Raw genomic sequence first — 22754 nt, 5'->3', positions numbered from 1 at the left:
AAAAAATACAAAGGATACACCATCGATGTGGAATTTCCTAAACTTCAACGCTTCATGTAGAACGTACTAGGGCTGAAACTGGATAGGTTCGGTTCGGTTTCTTACATTTTTTATATCCGAATCCGAATAGTCGGTTTTTAAAAATTCGGTCCAATATCCGGTCCAGTTTAGTCTAAAACCGAAATTCGGTTATCCAAATATTCGGTTATCCGGTTTCTTAAATCCAATATCCGGTCCAATATCCGTTTTTCAAAATTTGGTTATCCGATTCTTTAAATTTTGAATCCAGTTTTATATCCGGTTTAAACAAACCGGCTATCCATTTTTAAAATACATATGTAGTTCTAAAATTATTACAATGATTTAAATACGAGGACAAAACGAGTCATATAAAGCTCTAAAACAATAATCCATAGTCTAAAAAATAAAAGTTAGGTAAAAAATGTAGTGAAGGTTTTTTTTTTTTTTTTTCAAAATCATGGTCTAGGTGGTTGTGAAAGACCTATGTTTAATTATTTTTAATTTAATTTTTTAAATAAAAAAAATTCGGTTATATAACCGATATCCAAATTTGTCTAAAATCAAATCCGATATCCGGTCCAGTTTTTGAAACCGGATCGGTTATCCGAATCCGAATTTCGGTTATCTGACGTGGCTCCAAATTTCGGTTTCGATACGGTTTGAATATCGGCTTTATCCGATTTTCGGTTCGGTTTTATACAGCCCTAGAACGTACCATTATTTAAAAACCCATTGGTCTTTAGAGAGAGATGGAGAATGATATGATTGTTAGTTAGCTACCTATAGATATAGTTAATTTTTTTTTTTTTTAAACATGTGTCTTTAAAGTCAAATATCCAAAATTTGTAACAAAATATAGATATAGAATCAAACAGAATAACAACGGTATATTAATTTAAGACCAACTAATTCAGATCTAAATATATTGATTATTATAATACATTCTTCTATCTATTTTGTATTTAAATAAAAGATATATTTATTGAATAAAACTTGTAGATATTACTATTTTAAAATATCTTACCCACCAAAATTTAAATACAACACGAATTTAAATCTTATTACACTATCTTTTGACGTCCATCATCAGACCCAATGGTAAACGCCATTCATTCTTATAATTTTTTAATTGTTCCAAAGTTTTTGAGGTTGAATTAATCAAATTACATTTTTTCGTTCTATTTCAGAATATCCATTCACTCGAAATTGATATGTTTTCATTTTTACTTTTCGTAAATGGGATCATAAGTGCGCTCTCAAGCCCTTTTTAATTTAAGTGATTGCTATTCAATCATTAATAAATATTTTTGTCAAAATTCATTTTTCGAAATTGAAACGTTGAAATTGAAACATTGTATGATCTCATCTAGTTATAGTATCTTCAAAATCTTATCAGAGCCATGCATATACATACGTTGTTTGATATGTTGGTCATTATCTTACAGGTTATGAACATTCGATGTTGGTCAATATTCTTTAGTTTGTGTATTAGTTTGATGATATTGGGTTTCAAATGAATTTCATATTTTTTATGATTTTATTATTTTTATAGCAGAATAATCATAAAGAATGATTAATATTAATTTTTATATGGTTTTCAAGAGCTTTGCACGACAATTTCAAAACTATCGTTCAAAAACCTAACACTGCTTGAACGACATGTTTAAACTGTCGAGTAAACAGATTGTACGACAGTTTTGAAAAATGTCGTACAACCTTGCACGACATGTGCTTACACGACACAAAATAATTGTTGTGTAAGGCTTACATGACAACTTTAAACTGGCCCAAAATTGTAATAGTGCATACAAATTATTCTCATTTTGACTTGCTAATAATTTACATATTTTAAAGCACCTGATCTTTTACTAAAAAATCTCTCTCTAATCATACTCAGTGACTATGAACCTAATAACTCAAACTAAAAGAGAGACGAATAAAAAAAATAAAAAAATAAAAAATAAAACGAACATTTAATTTTCCTTTTTTTGTTTGATTAAATTCTTTAGATATTCCACTAAAATCTTAGAAATTGCATTTTTTTTTTCTCGAAGAAACTGCACTTTCTAATTTTAGAGTCTACCCAGCTTTATTGGATAATATGTGACAAGAAGTCAACGATTTCTCTAACGATGTGCCACAAGGTCGTCACTGTAATTCGCTCAGAGTTAGTTTTTCAAGAAAATGTTTTAATGATTTACTACATATATGATATATCAAATCACGTAATTTATATGAAATTTATCGTAGGCTCCACCATAACAAATGAGTCGCACCTGCTATCAGTGTGTTTGTATCCCTTAATTTTGTTAATTTCTCTCTCCTTCAAACACATTACACATTCGTAGACTACACTTTGTAATTTTTCAGGTTTTATTCCTTTCTAATTTTTATCTTCTATTTTTGCCAAAAAAAAAAAAAATCTACGAGCTAGAAAACTAATGGATATAGAGAGATTTGCACTAAAGTCACTTCTTATGAACAAAATTGCATCTATGTCACCACAAAAAAACGTGTTGCAAGTAAGTCGCTCTTATTTATTATTAGACCAAAATACCCTTAAAGTAGAACCAGAGTTAAATATTTATAAAACAAAAGTAGACTAGAAGAAGAAAGTAGAACAAAAGTTAAATATTTACAAAACAAAAGTAGACTAGAAGAAGAAAGTAGAACCACAATTAAATATCTACAAAACAAAAGTAGACTAGAAGGTCGAATCTGTGATTCCGGCGAGAGCTTCGGCGAGGGTTACGGCGGCGGTGGCCTCGTCGGAGTGGCGATCGGCGCGGTGATCGTAACTTAAGCTAGAGAGATTAAGGTTTGGGAGGGAATTTGATGAGAGATTAGGGTTTGAGTGTGGATATGAATTCTTGTTGAATATAAAATATAAAGATAATTAAGACATTATATAAGTGATAATATGAAGAAAAAAAACACGAATGCAATTTAAACTCATCTGTGATACAAATAAAATAATGTGATGTTGTTGTGACTTCAACAGCAAATTCCACATGGATATAAGGTGAAACGACTACTTTTCCTACATACATTAAGGAATACATCACGTCTCAAGATTAACGTGCAAGAAAGTCCACGTCAACTAGATCGCTAGTCATATTCATGAACGTTATATCCTATTTTCTATTGTTTAGTATGTAGAAATGTCAAATAAGATTTTCATTAAAAAAAAATTGCACCATAATTTAATGGTACCATCACTACAAGAAAAAAGGTTTTCAACGACATGTGTATAATGTCGTGGTAGAGATATCCCGACATTTTTTCACTTGTCGTTAAATGGGGGTGCTGGGGAAAGTATTTTACTTTTAATGACATTTTATAAGAGTCATAATTAATGTTGTAAATAAATTTAATGACATTTTTATATTGTCATAGTTTTTGTTGCGGATATTTTTAAAGACTTTTTTTTAATGTCGTAATCGGTGTTCTAAATTATTTTTATGACATTTTATACATGTCGCAGTTATTGTTGTAAATTAATTTGTGACAATTTTAAGATGTTATAATTATTGTTGTGAAAACTCTTTTAATGACATTTATATAAGTGTGGTGATTTATAAGATTGGATTTATTGCCTACATGTATAAATTGTTGTTGTTATGAATATCGTTGACGTGAGAAACATGTAGCTTTTCCTTTTCAAAATTATTTTATGTAAGAAAGGCTGTGGAAAATTTACTTGTACACTTATTCATTAAATATTTTGGATGTACATCGATTGAAAGAAAACTATTCTGAACATTGCACAAAAAAACGTATAGTACAATATCAAAAGCACGTTACACATAGTTAACACAATACATGTAAACAATGAGATAACTTGGATGATCTCATATCAATTTATCTAATATTTTGTCCCACTCTACTCTTGATGATCCTTGGGCTTCACCACATGCATTGAAACTTCTCCTGTAATCATTATATTCAATAAGAAATTCAGAATTAGTTGTAGTAAAGAATTATATATACCTGTATATAGTTAAAAAAAAAAATTCGCCTACAAAAAATTGGAATAACAGACTAATTTAATTCATAAGTGGTGGTGTATCAAATCTATTAAAGAAAACGCACTAGTAAAAGAGAGTAAACAATTTACTTTAATATCAATATAAATAAAGCTTATAAGAAAATTTTACCAGGGACTAAATGGGAAGTTCCCATTAAAAAACCTCACCTCTATCAGCATAGGTCAGGTCCCAATTTCTCTTTTGTTTTCTTAGTACGCAGCCGTAATCGTAATCGTCTTCCTCTAACCCACTTGCCAAGCTCTCTTTCCCTCTCGAGATAGCGCCACCTCTGTTGACTCCCTTTTCCCCAAAGCCCTCCTCGACATTGAGAATTGGCTGTTTGCCTTTCACGAGATGGTTCCGTTGGGGTGTTCGTCGGTGCCGCAGACAGTACCCATATCAGAGTTGCCATTGTTGTGGAAAAATAAATCATGCGGTGGTGGAATCCTACACGACGCTGTTGATTCGGGCTGGTCGATGATTCTTGAGCGGTTAGTAGCCACGTTCTGATGTTTTGTTTTGTGAAAGAGTAATGGAAACAAAATATCTTTCTCTGATTTATTCCACGATCACTAGAAATACGGGGATCAGTTATTTATTTATTTTTTATTTTTTTTGGCGTGGTTATTTGTGTGGTAAATTAGAATAAATCAATATTTTTATTAATTTGTTAACCGTTCTTATTTACACGTTCCCATTAATATATATATGGTATACTAAAATATACATCACCATTATATCTCGTTACCTCGAAATTAGATTATCCACCGTCGTCTCTTTCTCTCTCTCTGCTGTGGACTATGGCTGAGGTACTTTATATCCATTTTATATTCTAATTTTTATGGCTTGAATTGGTTAACAAATACTATTTAAAATATATGTCTTTCAGTCATCTAAAAAGGCCAAAAAAAGGTTGAAGAAACAAGTTCAAGCTGCTTTAGTATCCACAACACACAAGAACAGAACGCTGAGAATAATTGAGGCCTCAAATATTGCGCAAGAGGTACATGAGGTGGAAAACTCAATTGATAGAGGTATGAGAAACAAAAATCATTCAAAAGCTGAAATGCGTAATAAATCCAACGGGAAAGAAAAAGATTTAGTAGGTGGTGACAAGAGAGCTAAAAAAATTGCAAGCTTAAGCTCAAGTGAATCAGAGTTTGAAGACGATATTGATGATCTTTTCCCTGAAAGAACAAAAGAAAGAGCTTTTGGGAAAGAGGAATCAATAAATCATTCAAAAATAAATAATAAACCTGAGAAGTCTAAGATTAATAGAGATGTAGAGTTATGTGAGTCAAGTTCCGGTTCATCAAAATCACACGAGGAAGCTGAATTTAGTGAAGTAAAAGAAAAGAAAAAAGTCAGGGGTCCAACACGGCTTGATATTCTTCCTGTGAGCGAGCAAAGACGTAAAAACGTCAGGTGGAATAGATTAGGACAACCAATTGGCAAGTCTTCAATCACACTCAGCTCTACGCTTGGAGTAATCGCAAGGCAATACCTTCCAATAACCATCAACAACTGGAAAAAGGTTGATAAGGAATTAAAGGAACGCTTGTGGAGTTTAATTCTGGTACGATTTATATTATATGTATAATTTCACATTTTTTTTCCCTTATAATCAGCTCTATCTTGCAACCATGTGTTTATAAGAGCTTATTTTAACATTTATTAAATTGTTGCAAAACTGACCTTTGAGTTTTTCTTATGATTATGTAGCAAAAGTTCATAATTGACCAAATACACAAGACCTATATTATACGGCTTTTGGGAAGGTTATGGCGTGGATACAAAAGCGAGCTCTCTATACAAATAAGAAACCTTGCTAATTGTCCTAACATAGAGCATGAACTAACATTGTTGAAGCCGAATGATGTTAGTTCCGAAGAGTGGAATGAATTTATTCGGATGCGGCGATCTCGAGAATTCAAAGTATTTATCTCACATACTATCTTGATAAATTGTACTCATTATGAATCATGCTAGCTAGCTAGGTTTTTTATTAGTTGATCATCTTCTATTAATTTGGAAATGGAGAATCGCATAGAATTTTTTTATGCATATTCGTTAAACCCATTATTTTTTACTAGATGCCCAAATGTTTGAAGTGATTTTTTTCTCCTGATTGAAAACTTATGTGTTGATTGCTATTAGGAGAAAAGTGCAAACATGAGTAAAGTTAGATCAAAACAGAAGCATCCTCACACAACTGGAAGAAAAGGTTATGCAAGGCTCGAAATGGAATTAGTAAGTTTTACAACTACGCTGCAGTTTATAGGACGACTTAATTTTTCAGCTCGAAATGGAAGAAAGGGTTACGCGTTTGCCATAAATTTTTCTATTGATATTTTTATATAGTTACATGTTTTAATTGTACATGAGAGTTGATGTTATAATATTGCAGCGAAAAGAACAAAACAAAGACCACATTCCTAGAGTTGAAATTTGGTTAGAGGGGCATAAACGAAAGAATGGAAAAGCAATCAATGAGGCCGTGGAAGAAAAAATGGTATGTCATTATATATGTATAAGTACTGAAAAATTTATAAATTAACATCAAAAACTATATTTTTTGTTATAATTCAACATCTTTATGAGTAGAGAGAAATTGATGAGGATTCAAAGTCAGACGATACCGATGCCGTCCATCTCGAGGATGATGCCTTGGGAAGAGTTTTAGGTCGTGAGCCTCCTGGATATGTGAGAGGCCGTGGATTTGGAGCCACATTGAAGAAACTAGAAGTGGAAGGTCATATCAAAAGCCTAAAGAAATCAGTGTACGACGAGTTGAGGGACCTTAAAGCATGGAAAAAAGATATTGAAAGTCTACTGTCATCTGGCCGACTCTCTAAAACAGTAAGCTCAATCTATTTTATTTACATGTTTAAAGAGTGAGTTGACATCTCATTTTTTTATATAGCAGAATCAAGATGATACTAAAGATCATGCAAGTAAAGACTCTCCATCTACAAAGGTACTGTAATTTGAAACGTGCATTTAAGTTTTTTTAATTATAATATTTTGGTTATGTTGATATATACACGCGTGTATTATATAGACAATTCAAGAAAATGGTCAGGAGATTCCAAGAAACAAATCTACTTGTAGACTGTTGCATTGGATAGGAACTGGCGAATGTGTTGTCGAAGCTGAAATTGCGTCTACCAATCCAAAGATCATGGTACACCATGTGCCCCTTGGACCTGATTGCTATAAAGTATGGGTTACAAGTATACTAGTACCAAATGTTCCGTTGTATCGACATTCAAATGAATTTACTAGTCTTGATGATGCGAAAGGAAGTACGATTGCGTGGCCACACAAATTTGTTATATCTTAGTCTTGATGATGTGAAACGAAGTACATTTATTGTTTGAAATTTATATTGTGTGTAATTCATACTCATTCTCAATAACCTCTCAAATATTTATTTATGACCTCTTATTCCTTATGATAATCTTCTTGCCAAATATTTATGTATTTTTTTTTGAAGGATTGTAATTTATGTAATATACAGTTTGCCGCTTGAGCATAAATCTTTAGAAGTTTTGATTGCCATAAAATGTATCCTTGAATATTTATCAAAAGTGGTGTAGGTAATAATCAATTCATGAATATTTCATATATATTTCTATGTCAACTAGGGCATTAAATTATAAATAAAAACTGATTTCAAAATATGATCAAAAGAGAACACAACGAGGACCATTATTGATACAATTCGGAAAGCCCATAAAGAAATTGAAAGCCCAAATACAACACAACATTAGTAAGAACGATATAACAACCACAGCACCGCAGATCCGAAAAAAAAAGCAACGCAAATAAATTGTTTCAACACAGCCGTTCAAGCTTGGCAAATCCGACCACTTTACCCAGGCAGTTTTGAACAATCAAACTAGACCTCTTTAGCACATCTGATATTTCATTACGCACCATTCTTGCGGCCGTAAATATTTTCATCTCTTCGTATATTTCATTACAGGTAATAATTTTTTAAAACTTTTGTTTTAGTTTTTTTGTTTCGCTACTTTCCAATTATACCGAGGTTGCGAAGGATGTTTAGTTTGGCTGAAACATCAAGGCAATTAAGATGGCATTACTCTCACAGGAGCGACGATGGGAAGATGAGACATCTAGCTGATTCGCTTGCTTGGAACACTATTGACAAAAAATGGCCCGAGTTTGCTTATGAGCCAAGAAATCTAAGGTTTGGTCTCGCAACTGATGGATTTAATCCTTTCAAAGGTCTTAATACTACTTATAGTTGTTGGCCAGTGATATTATGCATATACAATCTTCCACCAGAGGTTTGCATGTCGTACGAAAACTTGATGTTGTCATTGCTCATACGGGGGCCAAATCAACCTGGAAATAACATAGATATCTATTTACAGCCACTAATTGATGACTTGAAGGAGCTCTGGGTGACAGGTGTTGATGTGTTCGATGCAGAAACAAATAAAGAGTTTAACTTAAAAGCAGTTCTTATCTGGACAATACATGACTTTCCAGCTTATGGAAATGTATGTGGGTGTACTACAAAAGGTGAATTTGCGTGTCCTGTATGTGCAATTGATACATCTTCAGTTTGGTTAAATCATAGCAGAAAAACAGCATACATGGGTCATAGACGATTCCTTCCCCGAAATCACAAATGGCGTAATAACGCTACATCTTTTGATGGAACCAAAGAAGATCGAAGGCCTCCGATACCGTCAAGTGGTACTGAGATACTAGAGACCCTGCAAAGTGTAGCTAATGAGCGGGAGAGAATCTCGATGGAAGCTGCAAAGGAGAAAAATGTGAAAAAAAAGAAAGATTAAAGTTGAAAAACCCAAAGGATTAATGAAAATGTGGAAGAAGAAATCCATATTTTTTGAGTTGCCATATTGGGAGGTGAGTTTTACAAAAATATTATAGATCTAACGAACTTGATTTTTTTTAATTATATTTATTATAATGTGTTATTTGTGTGTTTCATTATAGGTATTAGATCTTCGGCACAATTTGGATGTCATGCATATTGAGAGGAACGTTTGTGAGAGCATAATAGCTACATTATTGAATATTAAAAGAAAGTCAAAAGATGGGGTTGAATCTCGCAAGGATTTACAGGACATGAACATAAGGAAAACATTACATCCTGAAGAGAAAGGTAATCGTACTTATCTTCCGCCTGCGCCATATTTGTTATCGAAGCGTGAGAGAAAATTATTTTGTGAGAGATTGCACAATTTGAAGCTACCACATGGTTACGGATCAAATATTCGAAAGTGTATCCATATCAAAGAATGCAAAATAGTTGGTTTCAAATCTCATGACTATCATATGATGATGCAACAATTGCTCCCTACTGCCTTGAGAGGACTTTTGCCGAAAAAAGTACGATTCGCTATCTTTCGATTGTGTTCATTTTTTAATGAAATTTGTCAACGAGTGGTTGATAAAAACAAAATTGAAAAGTTAGAAAGCGAGATTGTAGAAACGTTGTGCACACTAGAGATGTATTTTCCTCCTAGTTTTTTTGATGTTATGATTCATCTTATGATGCATCTTGGACGAGAAGTACGAATTTGTGGCCCTGTTCACTATAGGTGGATGTATCCATTTGAGAGGTAATATGTTGTTAAAAAATATTTATTTTGAGTTATTTGATATGATATCAATTAGAATCTTAATTTGTTTTCTTCTATTAATGTCTCTTGGACAGGTATATGAAGATTTTGAAAGGTTACGTAAGAAATTATGCACGACCAGAAGGATGCATAGCAGAAAAGTACTTGATTGATGAGTCAATGCGATTCTTTCGTATTTACACAGATTGTGACACAACCTTTAATACAGAATCTTGCAATGAAGATGATACAGTTGTTGGAGGTCGTCCACTTTTTAAAGGGAAGGCGAAGGAATTCTCAGACAAATGCTTAAGACTGTTCACAGACATGTCTTATTTAATATTGCTGAAGCTGAGTCCTTTGCAACGTAAGTAAAAAAAATTTGAATTTATTCATAGTACGCTTCATTCAATTTCAATAATATACATATTAATTTTCTTTATTAACAACAATGTAGAATGCACCTTGATGAGTTGAAACATAACAATAAGCGATTGTTGCGAGATAGTAACATGTTGCAGAAGTTACATTATGATACATTTCCTTCATGGTTATTAGAAAAGGTTAGTTTCTACAGCTCATTAAATGTTGTATATATTTTTGTTTCGGCATAAAATATGTTTTTTTAACGTTGGAGATTAGTAACAATACTCGTAATCCTGGTGCGATACCAACATCTGATACACTACAGTGGTTTGTACATGGTCCTCGACGAGTTTACATGTCACATAAAGGTTACATAATTAACGGTAAACGTTATCATACTTTTGACATGGAAAGGACTACACAAGGCTACGGGGTTTCCGTGGATGCAGAGACCATTTGTAGATCAAGTTCACGAGACACAGCTCATGTTCGTGCTAATGTCTCGTATTTTGGCATCATAAGAGAGATAATTTTGCTCGATTTTCACACGTTTAGATTACCCGTATTTCGATGTGATTGGGCTGATACAGTGTCAGGTGTCAAAGAAGATGAAGGTTTTACAGTTGTGAATCTTCATGATGGGCTGAATCAATTTCATAGAGATACATTCATTCTAGCTACTCAAGCAAGACAAGTATTCTATTCTAGAGAAAACGAGTCTTCGAACTGGTACGTCGTGATGAGAGCTCCACCAAGAGGATTTCACGAGCTAGATGCCTTTGATGAGAATGTTTATACTAGTTTTATACCGAATGATGTAAGTAAACTTGTCACAGACAACATGGATGATGATGAAGAGTCATATGTTAGGGAAGATTGTGAAGGTACTGTGAGACCCGACTTTTGTACACGTCAGCTTCTATAAAAATTTCCTCTTATCAATAAATAAAGGAAATTTTCTTCTCTCTCCGTGTGGAATGAATTATAAGAATTCACAATAAGGAAATGGTGAGTTTTGATAATTCGAATATAAGGAAAAGGATTTTTGAAAGCACTTGAATGTTGGAATAAATTTAAGTGCTTGAGAACGAAGGAAATAATATTTGAGGGTGACGAAATTTCAGAATAAGGATATTCGAGTAAACTCAATATTATTTTCCGAATAAAAATTACTCGAAATGTACTCGGAGATTTAAAAATCTCAAGAGTGAAAAATAAATTCCGAAATCCCTTAAATATATTCAAGGTAATGAGAATTCTCTCGGTTATTCCTCAAGAATATTTTCAATTAATCAAGGACGAGGTTGTGAAATTTTATTTTGAAAGGGCTTATGTGCAACAAAATGAAGGACGAGATTGAAAGAAAAGAGTAAAGAGGGGTTATTTTAAGAGAGACGTGTCACAAATCGGGTGGGCCACCTGTACACGTGTGGCTTAGTGAGGAGTCGCCACGTGGTTTATGTATTCCACTAATCCTCTTTCTTACACAGCCACCTCACGTTCTCTCTCTCTCCCCTTCTTTCTTTCTTTTCTTCTTCTTCCTCTGCTTCCCCTGACCCGCGCGAGACCCACCTGCAACACAGAGAAAAAAAAAACTCTCGGTCATCTCCTTCAAGCTCACCGAGCCCCACCATGACCGCCATCTCCTTTCTCCCTTCTTTTTCCTTTCTTCTCCCTCGCGCGCTGTCAGCCGTAACCCCCTCCATCGTGCGCGCTTTGGCCGAGGAAAAAGAAGACACCACGAGCGACGGGGACGCCGGACCAGGAGGGAACGCCGGGGAAGGTTTGAGAGCACACTAAGGAGGTTGAATTTCACGGTAATAAGGTGATAATCTCTTCCTCAACTTGAATTCGAAATCTAGGGTTCATGACTCCAAAATTGGGGGTTTTGGTTTCCGAGTGGAACTCTGAGAAATTGATTGGTTTAAAGTGTTTATTGAGCTTCATTATTGATGATTATAGCTTGAGATTGAGGATTGATTTCGAATTTCTTGTTTTGGATTCATTTGGCCGAAAATCTTGATGAACGAGGGTTTGAAGATCTTTTTTTTGGGGCTTCTCGTTCCTGTGTATTGTTTAATGATTCTAAGACGTTTTTTACCCAGTTTGGTGTCCAGGAATTGTTTGAGAATCGCTGTTGGAATTGAAATAATTTTTGGACGAATTTTGGTGATTATGTGAACATAGCCGTGTGGAATTGTTTTTGGCCGAAAGTCTTTTCTTGTCCAAGTGCTTGGTTTTGGTTGTGTGTGAATGTTTTGTGTGTTAGCGTTTAGTTACTCGGATTCGGGTTTTGGGTTAAGGTCGGGATTTGGAGTTTGGTATTGATACGAGTTTGAAATTGTGAAATTGACTCGTTATCGGATTCGATGACTTGCTCGCAGATTCAGAAGGACGAGCGGGAACCGGCAGAGTCGAAGGCAACGAAGCCGGAATTTGGAATTTTCAAGAAAAGAGTTATCGTAGTTAAAGCTCGATTAACTCGTGAGTCTTTTAATCGCGTCTCGCGTTTAAATACTCTTGGATTTGATTATGTGATGTATTTCGCGTATTTAAATAAATAATTTATGTTTATTTATTTAATAACGTTTAAGAGTTTGATTTGATTCGCTTTGGAATTCTCGGTTACTTTTTATTCGGATCAATTTATTTGAGACTCATAAGCATGTTATTGGATTTTATTTCGTATTGTTCTCGATACGAAAATACGCGAGTCTTGAATAAGTTTGACTTCCGAAAAAACCGGAGAATAATGAATTAAATTCTCGAATTCCGAACCGACTCGAATCTAATCCCGACAACGACCATTATCTTTTCAAGTAGTTCGATAACTAATGAAGTTTCAACTTCGGATTCTAGTTCTCTCGACGCTCCAGGACGTGCTAAAGGTCTCGGGAAGCGTGTAAAGCAAAGTGTCCTCCGGAATTCATTGAGTTCTCCGACGAACTATTCCGGGTAAGTGGGATTTAAGTTTGAGGCGCCAAAAAGGGGAATGGTGCCTAGTAGAATAATTGTTTATGTTTATTCGTTTAATCCTAAAACAAAGAGAAACCCTCAGTTAGACAAGATGACCGAATAAGGCTTCGGCCACTAACTAATAAGATAATAAAATGATAGGGTTAAACGGTTAGCGGGCTAAGAACCTTGAAGCCTTTAAAACTATGTTGAGCTTCTGTTATAGGTTTTACCCCTTCGTCCTGATGAGAGGACAACAGGAGGAGGAAAGACGGTGTCCTCCGGATTCAATCCCGAGAGGAACTGTTCTAGGAGAAGGTCCAGCCTCACAGCTGTCGACAACTCCTTCTAAAATACTTAAAGAGCCATACAGTGAAATTAATAATGTTAATGACGGGCTTTATCCCGATAAGATCTCCTCCTGTAATAAGATAGACAGGTAGGCTGTAGACAGCTCCTGTAAAACATAACGAACTCTTGTCGGCAATGTAGCGAGTGGCATTCCCGAAGGCCCTTTAATGTGTTGGAATCGATCTAGGGTTTGAGAAAATAATTAACGCTTCGGTAAGCGGCGGAATTTTAAAAATTTTCTTTTACAAGTAAAACAGTTTTTACTAACCTAGACAAGTGCAAGTACATGTAATTAAAAACCAATATGAGCTAGAAGTTTACTAACCTTTCTTGAAGCTTGAACTTTGAAGAAGCTTGTGGAAAGTTTGCAACGCTCGTCTCCCCTCGCAGCACGTCTCTCTTTCTTTCCTCGGCACCTCGAGCAACCACGAAAGTTTCTATCACTAAATCACTCGAAAAGAAGGAATCAGTGAGTGGACACTTTTAAACACTACGACTTAAGAACGAGTCTCGAAGTCGCGGAGCTAAACACTAGGTCGAGTGAGGACCTAGGTGCCAAGACAAGAAAAAACGAAAATATAAACTAGAGAGAGAGAGAGGAAGGGGCGGCCAAGTCTAGAGAGAGAATCTCTCAATCTCTTAAACTTGGATGAATGAAATGAGAAGAATGATGCTCCTATTTATAGGAGAGGTCTCACCTTCAATAAGGTAGTTTCCTCTTCTATAAAATGAGCCAATTTCCTCTTTCTTTTCCTTGAGAAGCTCGGCCAAAATAGACTTCATTAAGTCTTGGAATAGTTTCCTATTTTGTTCCATGTCTTGCCTTGTCTCTCTCTTGGCCGAATTCCATATAACATCCTTATGCAAATTTGTTTCCTCTTTTTCTTTTGGCAAGTATCTTGATACATTTATGCACAAAATATTCTCTCTTGGTTGGGTATGTTGGGCGCCCAAGGCCTTCTAGAAAAGGCTTCTAGAAGCTTTTCCATTTGTTCATGACAACATGAAAAAGGCCCAATAAGAATTTTCAATAAAATTCTTATGAAATGAAATTAATTCACAAGGCCCAATGATCAAGTCATGGCCGAGTGAAACATGTCATAAAATGACCTTGTCAAAAATTTATTGACATTCATTTCATCGTTTGTCTCAAAAGACAAAAATACCCTTTTCACTATTTTCGTTCTTGTTTTGACTTAGCTTCCAGTTTAACTATTCCTATCGATGTGATTCGTGACAGTGACCTCATGGACCCAAATGAACAAAGCTTTAGCTAAACACTTGGACTCAAAAGTTCACAAACCTTTTCCAAGTTTAGCTTAATGCCAACTGACTCCACTAAAGAGCTGACACTGAAAATCTCTCGGTTCAAATGAATTTATTTTCTACTCAAGAATTCGACCTAATTATGATGAGCGGATCCACTGAATATTATCTATGTTTACCCTTCATGAATGTCATCAGCTAGTCGGGATTTACTAAATTACCATTTTACCCTTCTAGCTGTTATTTCCTCAACTCCTTTGTCGCTTGTGAATAAGTTAGAAACAATGTATTGACGAGGAGCTAACAAGTCACATTGTTTCATCCAAAAGAGTCAGGACTCAATTTGGACACTGGCCAGTTCATTTATTCACACTCCAAGGAACAAAGCATGAGGTGACATACATTGCATTTCAGCAATCTTGTACATGAATTCCATATCTATGAGAACTTCACAAAGTTACTCATGACAGACTCACAACTTAGTACTTCACCAATAGGCCTTGTTCGGAATCACATAGTGAGTCCGAACTTTGACTTTCTCAAATGAGAATACTAAGGTGTGAAATGGCATGTCTCATTTCAGGATTAAGGTAAGCATGATGCAATTCATACATAGTGACTTCGAGACATAAGAGGTTAAATGGTTTGTTCTTATATTGTCTCTAGAAGTGCACTGGTCAATTCAGTATATTCGGAAGATACCTAGGAGAACTATAGAGTCCCAAACTCTCAATGCCTCATAACCAGACATCATAGATTTTTCTAACAATCATACTGAGGTCAATAGTCCTTTGACCCTAAGATTGCGAATATATCGTTTTAAGCAAACTACGAAGAGTTTGTTCATGCAAATCTACATTTGTCTCTTCGTAAGTTGTTAAGTTTGTTTATGGACTAAAAGACTATGGTTTTATCATAAAGCTTCAGACAAGGAAGATTGAATGAACGTTTCAACTTTATTAATGAATGAATAGGCAATTACAAGCAAGAGTCTTCATGAGACTTTATTACATCAAATGTTCAAAATAAAGACTACAACTCTTCTTGTGGGCACCATTGACAACATAATGGGAAGTCGATGGGTGGCTTCAGGTAAGTCGATGGGTGGCTTACCTGTCCTGAAGGAAATATGAACCCTGGATCGATCAGGGATTGGTGAGGGTTTGATTCCCTCTACCAAACGCGCGCTAAGGCCCTCCTACATGTGCTAGTGGATCCCAGACGTTAAAACTTCGGCCTCTTGAGGACTAGGCTCAAGTTCTCAGAATGGTTTACTCATCTCTCATGAACGGCTGCGGACTGAAGTGTTGATTGGCCAGTCCACTGATGTAAGGCGCCGGTATGAGCGAGATGGATGAGTTTCTAGGAAGACGGTTGTTAGCCGGATTCCTATATGATTATGTGTTTGATTGTTTTAGAACGGGGTTCTAAAACTGAATATGTCTATGTTGATTGAATGAGATTTTTGTTATCCTGATTGTATGATGGAACTTCTTTATTCTTCTGAATCTATCACCTGCTGTCATCTGCATTTTATCATCTGCAACCATGCATCTCATGTAGTGCTAGGTTAGATATCCTGCTTACTGAGTCGGTGTGACTCACCCCTTAAATCCCTCTCCTTGTAGATAAAGGAAAAGCTCAAGCGAAGCAGGAGTGCTAGTCAAGGTAGATCTCATGACGACCTGTGGCATAGGAAATGTCTTTTTGGGAAATGGGTATCAGGTTTTTGAAAACCGAGCTTATATGCTCGTGAAAGTTTTATATAGCTTTGAAAGAACTTTTATTATATCATAACGTTTAGATAATCGGCCCGAACCTCTTTTTACGTTTTGAAACTCGGTTAGCACAATTATGGGCATGTGCTTATGGATAGCAAGCTAGGGTAGTCCGCATTTTTGTAACCCTTTTAAAAGCGAAAAATTTTACCAGTTTTTAGCGGACTAGCTCTAGAAACCTTTGTTATTCCTTATATGTAAATTAATTTTATTTCCGCTGTTTATTTAATAAACGTTTTGTAAATGACGTTTGAAAATGTTTTATGTTCATTTCATTTGAAAATATAAATGGTTATGAAAATGTTACGAGAAAGGTCGCGATCCGAGGGCGACGGGTGTCCTGCGGGTCGTGACAGGTACTTTTGTTTAGTACGAAGTAAAGCAGTTTAGTATTTTTATTATTTCTAATTTTTGGTTAAAAATGTTCAGTTTTAAAAATATATTCTCTATTTATTTTCTTGTAATTGATGATTGGATTTGAGCATATTGTTATTTCAAATATCATGTTTTATTATTCTTATTGATATTGCTTAGGTTTTCTTCTCGTATGAATGATGTATTTTATATTTGGTTTTATTTCACAATGCAATTATAATCACATGTATTATATTATATTGTACATATACGTAAATGTAATCATATCTATAGAACAAATAATTTTCTTATTATTTTAAGAAATCACAAAATGCATAAATTAGTTGACTACCTTTACTAGCTAGTCCTCAAAAGAAATGTTTGTATCATAGTTCAATTTTATTTTTTATTAATTAAATCTGACATGAATTTATCTATATATTCATACAACGACATGAATATAAATGTGTCACTAAAAGTATTTTTCATGACATTTTTAAATGTCACTATACTGAAGATTTAACGACATTGAATTACGTACGACAACATGGAAAAAAATGTCACTAAAAAGTATAACAACATGTTTATAATGTCATTATTTCCAAGCGTTAATGACATTAAATTATTGTCGGCAAACTTACAAACAATGACATTTTACTGTTAAACTTCGCCAAATTTTCTATTGTAACTACATTTGGCGACATTTTTAATAAAAATGTCATTGTACACATGAATTAGCGACATTTAATTATAAATGTCATCAATTTTGTGTGGGGAAAAGTCACTTTTCTTGTAGTGCATATAAATTAATCATAATATTCTTTTTTTATTTATAGGATTACATGGGGAAAAAGAAAGAATATGCATGCGTGTATCAATTACTCTACTGATCTCCACTATTTGGTTAATCTTCATTTTCTTCAAAATTTATTATATATGTTTTAAGGACTCGAGCAACACCGGCTTAACATACCTCAAAGCCTAAAGAAAAAGTGCAAAAAAAGGCATTTTCTTAACACATATAAAGAGAATTCCTATTTTTAGAAGATTGTTTTAATTTTCTTTTTTCTCTGCTGCATTTAAAGTATAGCTTGTACCGAATAAACATTTCAAAGTGCACACTCTTTAGAAAGTGGGTTTAAAGCTTTTGCTTTAGTTTCCTTGCAGGTGGGCCCGACCTGGACTCGAGGAAACATATCTATTTTTTTGGCATTATAGACTTATACGCTAATGTTTAGCATTTCTAATTAGTAAATACCTTAACTTACATATTTTATTTTTATAGCTTTTTAGTATTCCGTTAAGTAGAGAATGTAGATATATGGATGAGCAAATCTACGTTTTTTATTCAAAAAATTGGCTACGTAAGCCATTAAACTATATGAATTGTAAATTAGCCAACATTTGGTAAATACTTTGTAAATAGCCAACTTGCATACGTGGCAGCCTATTAACTATCTAAAATATATGTTTGGCTGTGTTAAATAAATCTTTTATCAATATGATAATAAGTTTAATTACTTGGCTATTTACAAGAAATTAACCAAAGGTGAGCTATATCTCAATCCACTATATCCGTGTGGCTATTTATCTTAATAATCCTTTTTTATTTATAGATTGAAATACCAATTTTATTATACGAAATCCATATTTTGTTGAGAAAATAATGTATCAGTCAGTATTTACTATTAATAATAAGCTAAAAGACCAAATTAAACCCAAAATCCAATATTAATTAAAGGAACCGACGAAGACGAGGGGTAAAGATGATATTGGCAATCGATACCTTATCTCAAATTGATAGCTTGCTTACAGTCATATGAGCACACTCACAGAGTATTAATCAATCCTATCCACATACCTACAAATCTTTCCAAAAAAACCCACCCCGCCCACACATATATTTAGTAATTAATAGACAATTTCTATTGACACCAAGAAATAAATACCACGTGAAAGTTGGATATTTTAATCAGATAAACGATGACAAATACTTATTTCAAACTTTAAGACGTAAAAAACAAAAAAACAAAAAAAAGAAAAGAGTTGCTCTACAAAGTTGCTAAATAATTCCTTTTAGAAAACTTCAAAGATTCATTATAAGAGAAAATAACACATTTATACCCTGTGTTTTAGTGAAATGTCGAGTTTAACCCTCGGTTTTCAAAAATGTCGAGTTCATACCCTCTGTTTAACTAAAATGACGAAATTATATCATCTGTTTAACTAAAATGACGAAATTATACCCTGAAATAGACAACAGTGTCACGAATATTCTTTTTATTGACTTTTCATTGACGTTGACTATAATATGTATATATAAACATTAATTATCTTTATTCATTCGCGCCATATATGTAATTTATTTAAAAACTAAAAAATAAACAACAGTCTCTTAATCGTGAAGAATACAGAAAGAGGCAAAGGGGTAAACATCGATAGTTGATAGTCATCAAAATCACATATTCGAACAGAGAATCCAGGATTTAGGGTTACAATTCGAACACGGAATGAAGTCATTTCTTAGGAGGTATGAATTTTATTATTTAATTTCAATTTAAGGCTATTTTTATTTCAAAATTGAGAATTTGGAAGTTAGGGCACTGATTTAGATTTGATTTGGTTTTTCTTATATAAGAGTTAATATCAATGAAAGGGAGATTTGTGACGCTGTTATTCATTTCAGGGTATAATTTCGTCATTTTAGTTAAACAGAGGGTATAATTTCGTCATTTTAGTTAAACAGAGGGTATGAACTCGACATTTTTGAAAATCGAGGGTTAAACTCGACATTTCACTAAAACACAGGGTATAAATGTGTTATTTTCCCTTACTATAATATCCGTCTTCAATCAAATCTATATGTGGGCATGGTAGCGTAATATTTATAGAAAAACCTAAGTACATCAGAAGATATACATACCACCTCGTAAAGTACATCAGAAGATATACATACCACCTCGAAGTTACGGAATACAAAAATTAGAGTTTCGATAGAAATGAAGATTGAAGTGGAAGTAACCTCGGAAGAGATCATCAAACCGTCGTCGGAAACACCTGACCATCTTCATCGCTACACACTCTCTTATCTCGACCAAATATCTCCCAAAATGTACAGTCCTCTAATATTTTTCTACGAGTTGAAAAACGACCGTGCCAATGAGCCTCGGATCGGCGAGATATCGAACCGAATAAAGAAGGCTCTCTCTGACGCCCTAGCCTTGTATTACCCGCTCGCCAGCCGTGTCAGAAAAGACCGGTTCGTTGACTGCAATGAGAGGGAATCTTCTTCTCCGAGGCCCGAGTCGTGAGCCCTCACGAGCTCTCCGAGGTAGTAAAAAACCCTAACCCTAGCGAGCTCTCGAAGTTCCTTCCGTTCGAAGTCAACAAGATGAACGAGTTCGTCGCCGGAATCCAGCTCAACATGTTCTCTGGCGGAGGCGTGGCGGTCGGAATCTGCGTCTCCCATCAGCTCGGCGATGGTCTCTCTCTCATCAGCTTCATCAAGTCCTTGGCCGCCTTATCCCGGGGCGGCTCATCAACCGCCATCGAGAAGCCAGTTTTCGCGTCGGCGGAGCTATTCCCTCCTCGGGACGAGCATTGTCGGTTTTCATACTCTCTCGCCTTCTCTCGGCGAGCGAGGACGGGGTCGAGGAAGAGAGAGAGAGGGTGATCATTGTTGGAATAAAGTTAATAAATATTATTTATTAACAAAAGGATGGCTGATTTTGTTTGTCAAAATCGGACCTAAGTTGAATGAGAAATTGATGAGCTGGGTCGAGCTGGTGACGAAGTCATTCAGCTCGACTGGGCGAGGTCGAGCTGAACGAACTGACGAAGTCATTTAGCTCGACTAGGCGAGGTCGAGCTGAACGAATTGACAAAGTCATTCAGCTCGACTGGGCGAGGTCGAGCTGAACGAACTGACGAAGTCATTCAGCTCGACTGGGCGAGGTCGAGCTGAACAAACTAACGAAGTCATTCAGCTCGACTAGGCGAGGTCGAGCTGAACGAACCGACGAAGTCATTCAGCTCGACTAGGCGAGGTCGAGCTGAACGAACTGGCGAAGTCATTCCAGCTCGACAAGGCGAGGCCAACGTACTAGAAGTGACGAAGTCATTTGAGCTCGACTGGACGAGCTCGACTGGACGAGCTCGACCAGACGAGGTGAAAAACTGTACGTTTGAGAAGTAAAGTCAACGGTTTGTGGGCTTTAACTCAAGGGTTTCTGAGCTTTAAATGCGCATTATGGCTGTGTATTAATGCCATTAAGGCTGGGAAAAAACGTTGGACTGTTCGCATGATTGAATTCATAACATTGTGTTAAATGGTTGTTATAACCTGTATTAAATGCCTTTATGGCTGAACGTTGTGAACTTCAAACCGACCTTGCCTAGCCTTGGCCTATATAAAGAGGCTTCAGCTCTCATTCAGGAGATACAGAAACACACAGAAGAATTTCTTTGTTTCCCCACTGTTCCCGAGCTCTCCCTTCCCCAGAAATTCTTTTCTTTGGTTGTCGTGGTGATAGTGTTCACACAGGTTCTAGTTCGCCGAAAGAGTCAAGTGGATTGGTGCTAAACTTGTCTCTGCAAGTCGTTGTATCCTGGGAGGCTTTCGCTCACGTGTTCCAGCATCCGTGGGAGGGCGATAAAAAGCTTCAAGGAGACCGTCAAACGGGCCTCGGCTTTTTCCGATTTGTGTTTTCTCCGGTTCAAAGTTCAAAGGTTTAACCGGGTTATTTTGTAATAACTTTACGTGTAATTTCCTTGCATGCAATTTGTCTTTTATTTACATCAATATTATTTGTAATATTGCTAACAATCATGTTGGCCCACCCGGTGAATATCCGACAGAAGCTCGACCCGCCGCTCACGATGAGCTCCTTTGGAAACATCCACCGCGATGCGTTCACGATCATCCGCGGCAGCGTCGTCGCCGACGGCGGAGAAGTCGCGAAGAGGATAAGGGAGGAGATAAGGAAAGTGGACAAGGAGTTTCTCGAAAAGATGAGGGAATCCGGGGAGGACCCGAATCTGAAGCGTGTGGTGGAAGAAATGAGGAGGGTAGAGATGGAAGGAGGCGAGTTTCTCGAGTTTAGCTTCAACAGTCTCTGCAGATTTCCTCTTTACGACGCCGACTTTGGGTGGGGCGAGCCTGCGTGGGTCAGCGCGGCGGCGTTGAATTACGACAACGAAATTAGCTTTTTTGACTCCAAACGCGGCGGTGGAATTGAGGCCTACGTGAGCTTGAAACCCGAGATTATGGCAAGGCTCGAAGCTGACGTGGAGTTTCTTAAATATGCAAATTTTTGTCACGAGACCAAGGATTTTATTTGAAAATTTGAAAAACATGCAACTTACGCATGGTTTTTTCCTTCTATCTCGTATTTCATGATTAATGCCGTTTTATTATAAGTTTGTTGTGTGAGTTCTTCTTTATTTCGTTGATGATTTGTCGTTATTTGGATCTCTTTGACTTCTTTTCTTATAACTTCTTAGTTCTTTATCAGATTATTTCAAACGTGTAATGATTTGTTAATGTTTTTGTATTATCTAATACGAGTTATTTTATCCAAGACTATGATAACAAATGTTATTAAAAATATTTTTTTAATGATATTTTGTGATTAATTAGTTAAAAGATTAAGTACATGAATCCCCTGAAGTCTAGTTCGAGTCACAAACCATCTCAAACTTTACTTTTCCACAAAATTAACTATAAACTCTCGTTTTACTGCACCGTTGCCCCTTTCGTCCAAAACAATTCTCATTTCCTTCGGCAGAAAACGTCGCATTCAAAGCTCGGGCCCGAGCCGTCAAGTCCAAGAGAACGACGCCATCCGAGAGGAAGCTCTCCCCGCACTCATCGAGACTCGCATGACAAGGCATTCTCATCGAGACGTCTCGACGAGCAAGAAGCACCGGAGTACCCGTTAGGACCAGAGATTGAAGACTCGGAGCAAGCTACCGATACCCCGAAGGTGAAGCACCCGAGCCCCTTCAAGAGGAAA

The 22754-nt window shown here is 35.7% G+C and overlaps 2 protein-coding genes and 1 pseudogene across 2 annotated transcripts; all 3 read left to right on the top strand.

Annotated features, from left to right (window-relative positions):
• The first annotated feature begins 9071 nt into the window (after positions 1-9071).
• LOC149387518 (uncharacterized) lies at positions 9072-17630 on the top strand. The gene is made up of 4 exons (XM_089622172.1): positions 9072-9670; positions 9766-10037; positions 10627-10853; positions 17577-17630. Exons 1-4 carry the CDS (start codon positions 9072-9074, stop codon positions 17628-17630), a joined length of 1152 nt encoding a protein of 383 aa, XP_089478298.1.
• Positions 17631-19739: 2109 nt separating this feature from the next.
• Positions 19740-20413, top strand: LOC149387517 (limonoid 21-O-acetyltransferse-like; annotated as a pseudogene).
• A 1154-nt stretch (positions 20414-21567) lies between these two features.
• Positions 21568-22080, top strand: LOC149387516 (limonoid 21-O-acetyltransferse-like). The gene has a single exon (XM_089622171.1). The coding sequence runs from the start codon at positions 21568-21570 to the stop codon at positions 22078-22080; it is 513 nt and encodes a 170-aa protein (XP_089478297.1).
• Positions 22081-22754: the final 674 nt, after the last annotated feature.

This window comes from Urtica dioica, chromosome 8, assembly GCF_054948205.1.
Source record: "Urtica dioica subsp. dioica isolate 48M chromosome 8, U.dioica_male_clone48M_v1_H2, whole genome shotgun sequence".
Lineage (NCBI taxonomy): Eukaryota > Viridiplantae > Streptophyta > Magnoliopsida > Rosales > Urticaceae > Urtica > Urtica dioica.
This window is presented reverse-complemented; position numbering and strand designations above follow the sequence as displayed.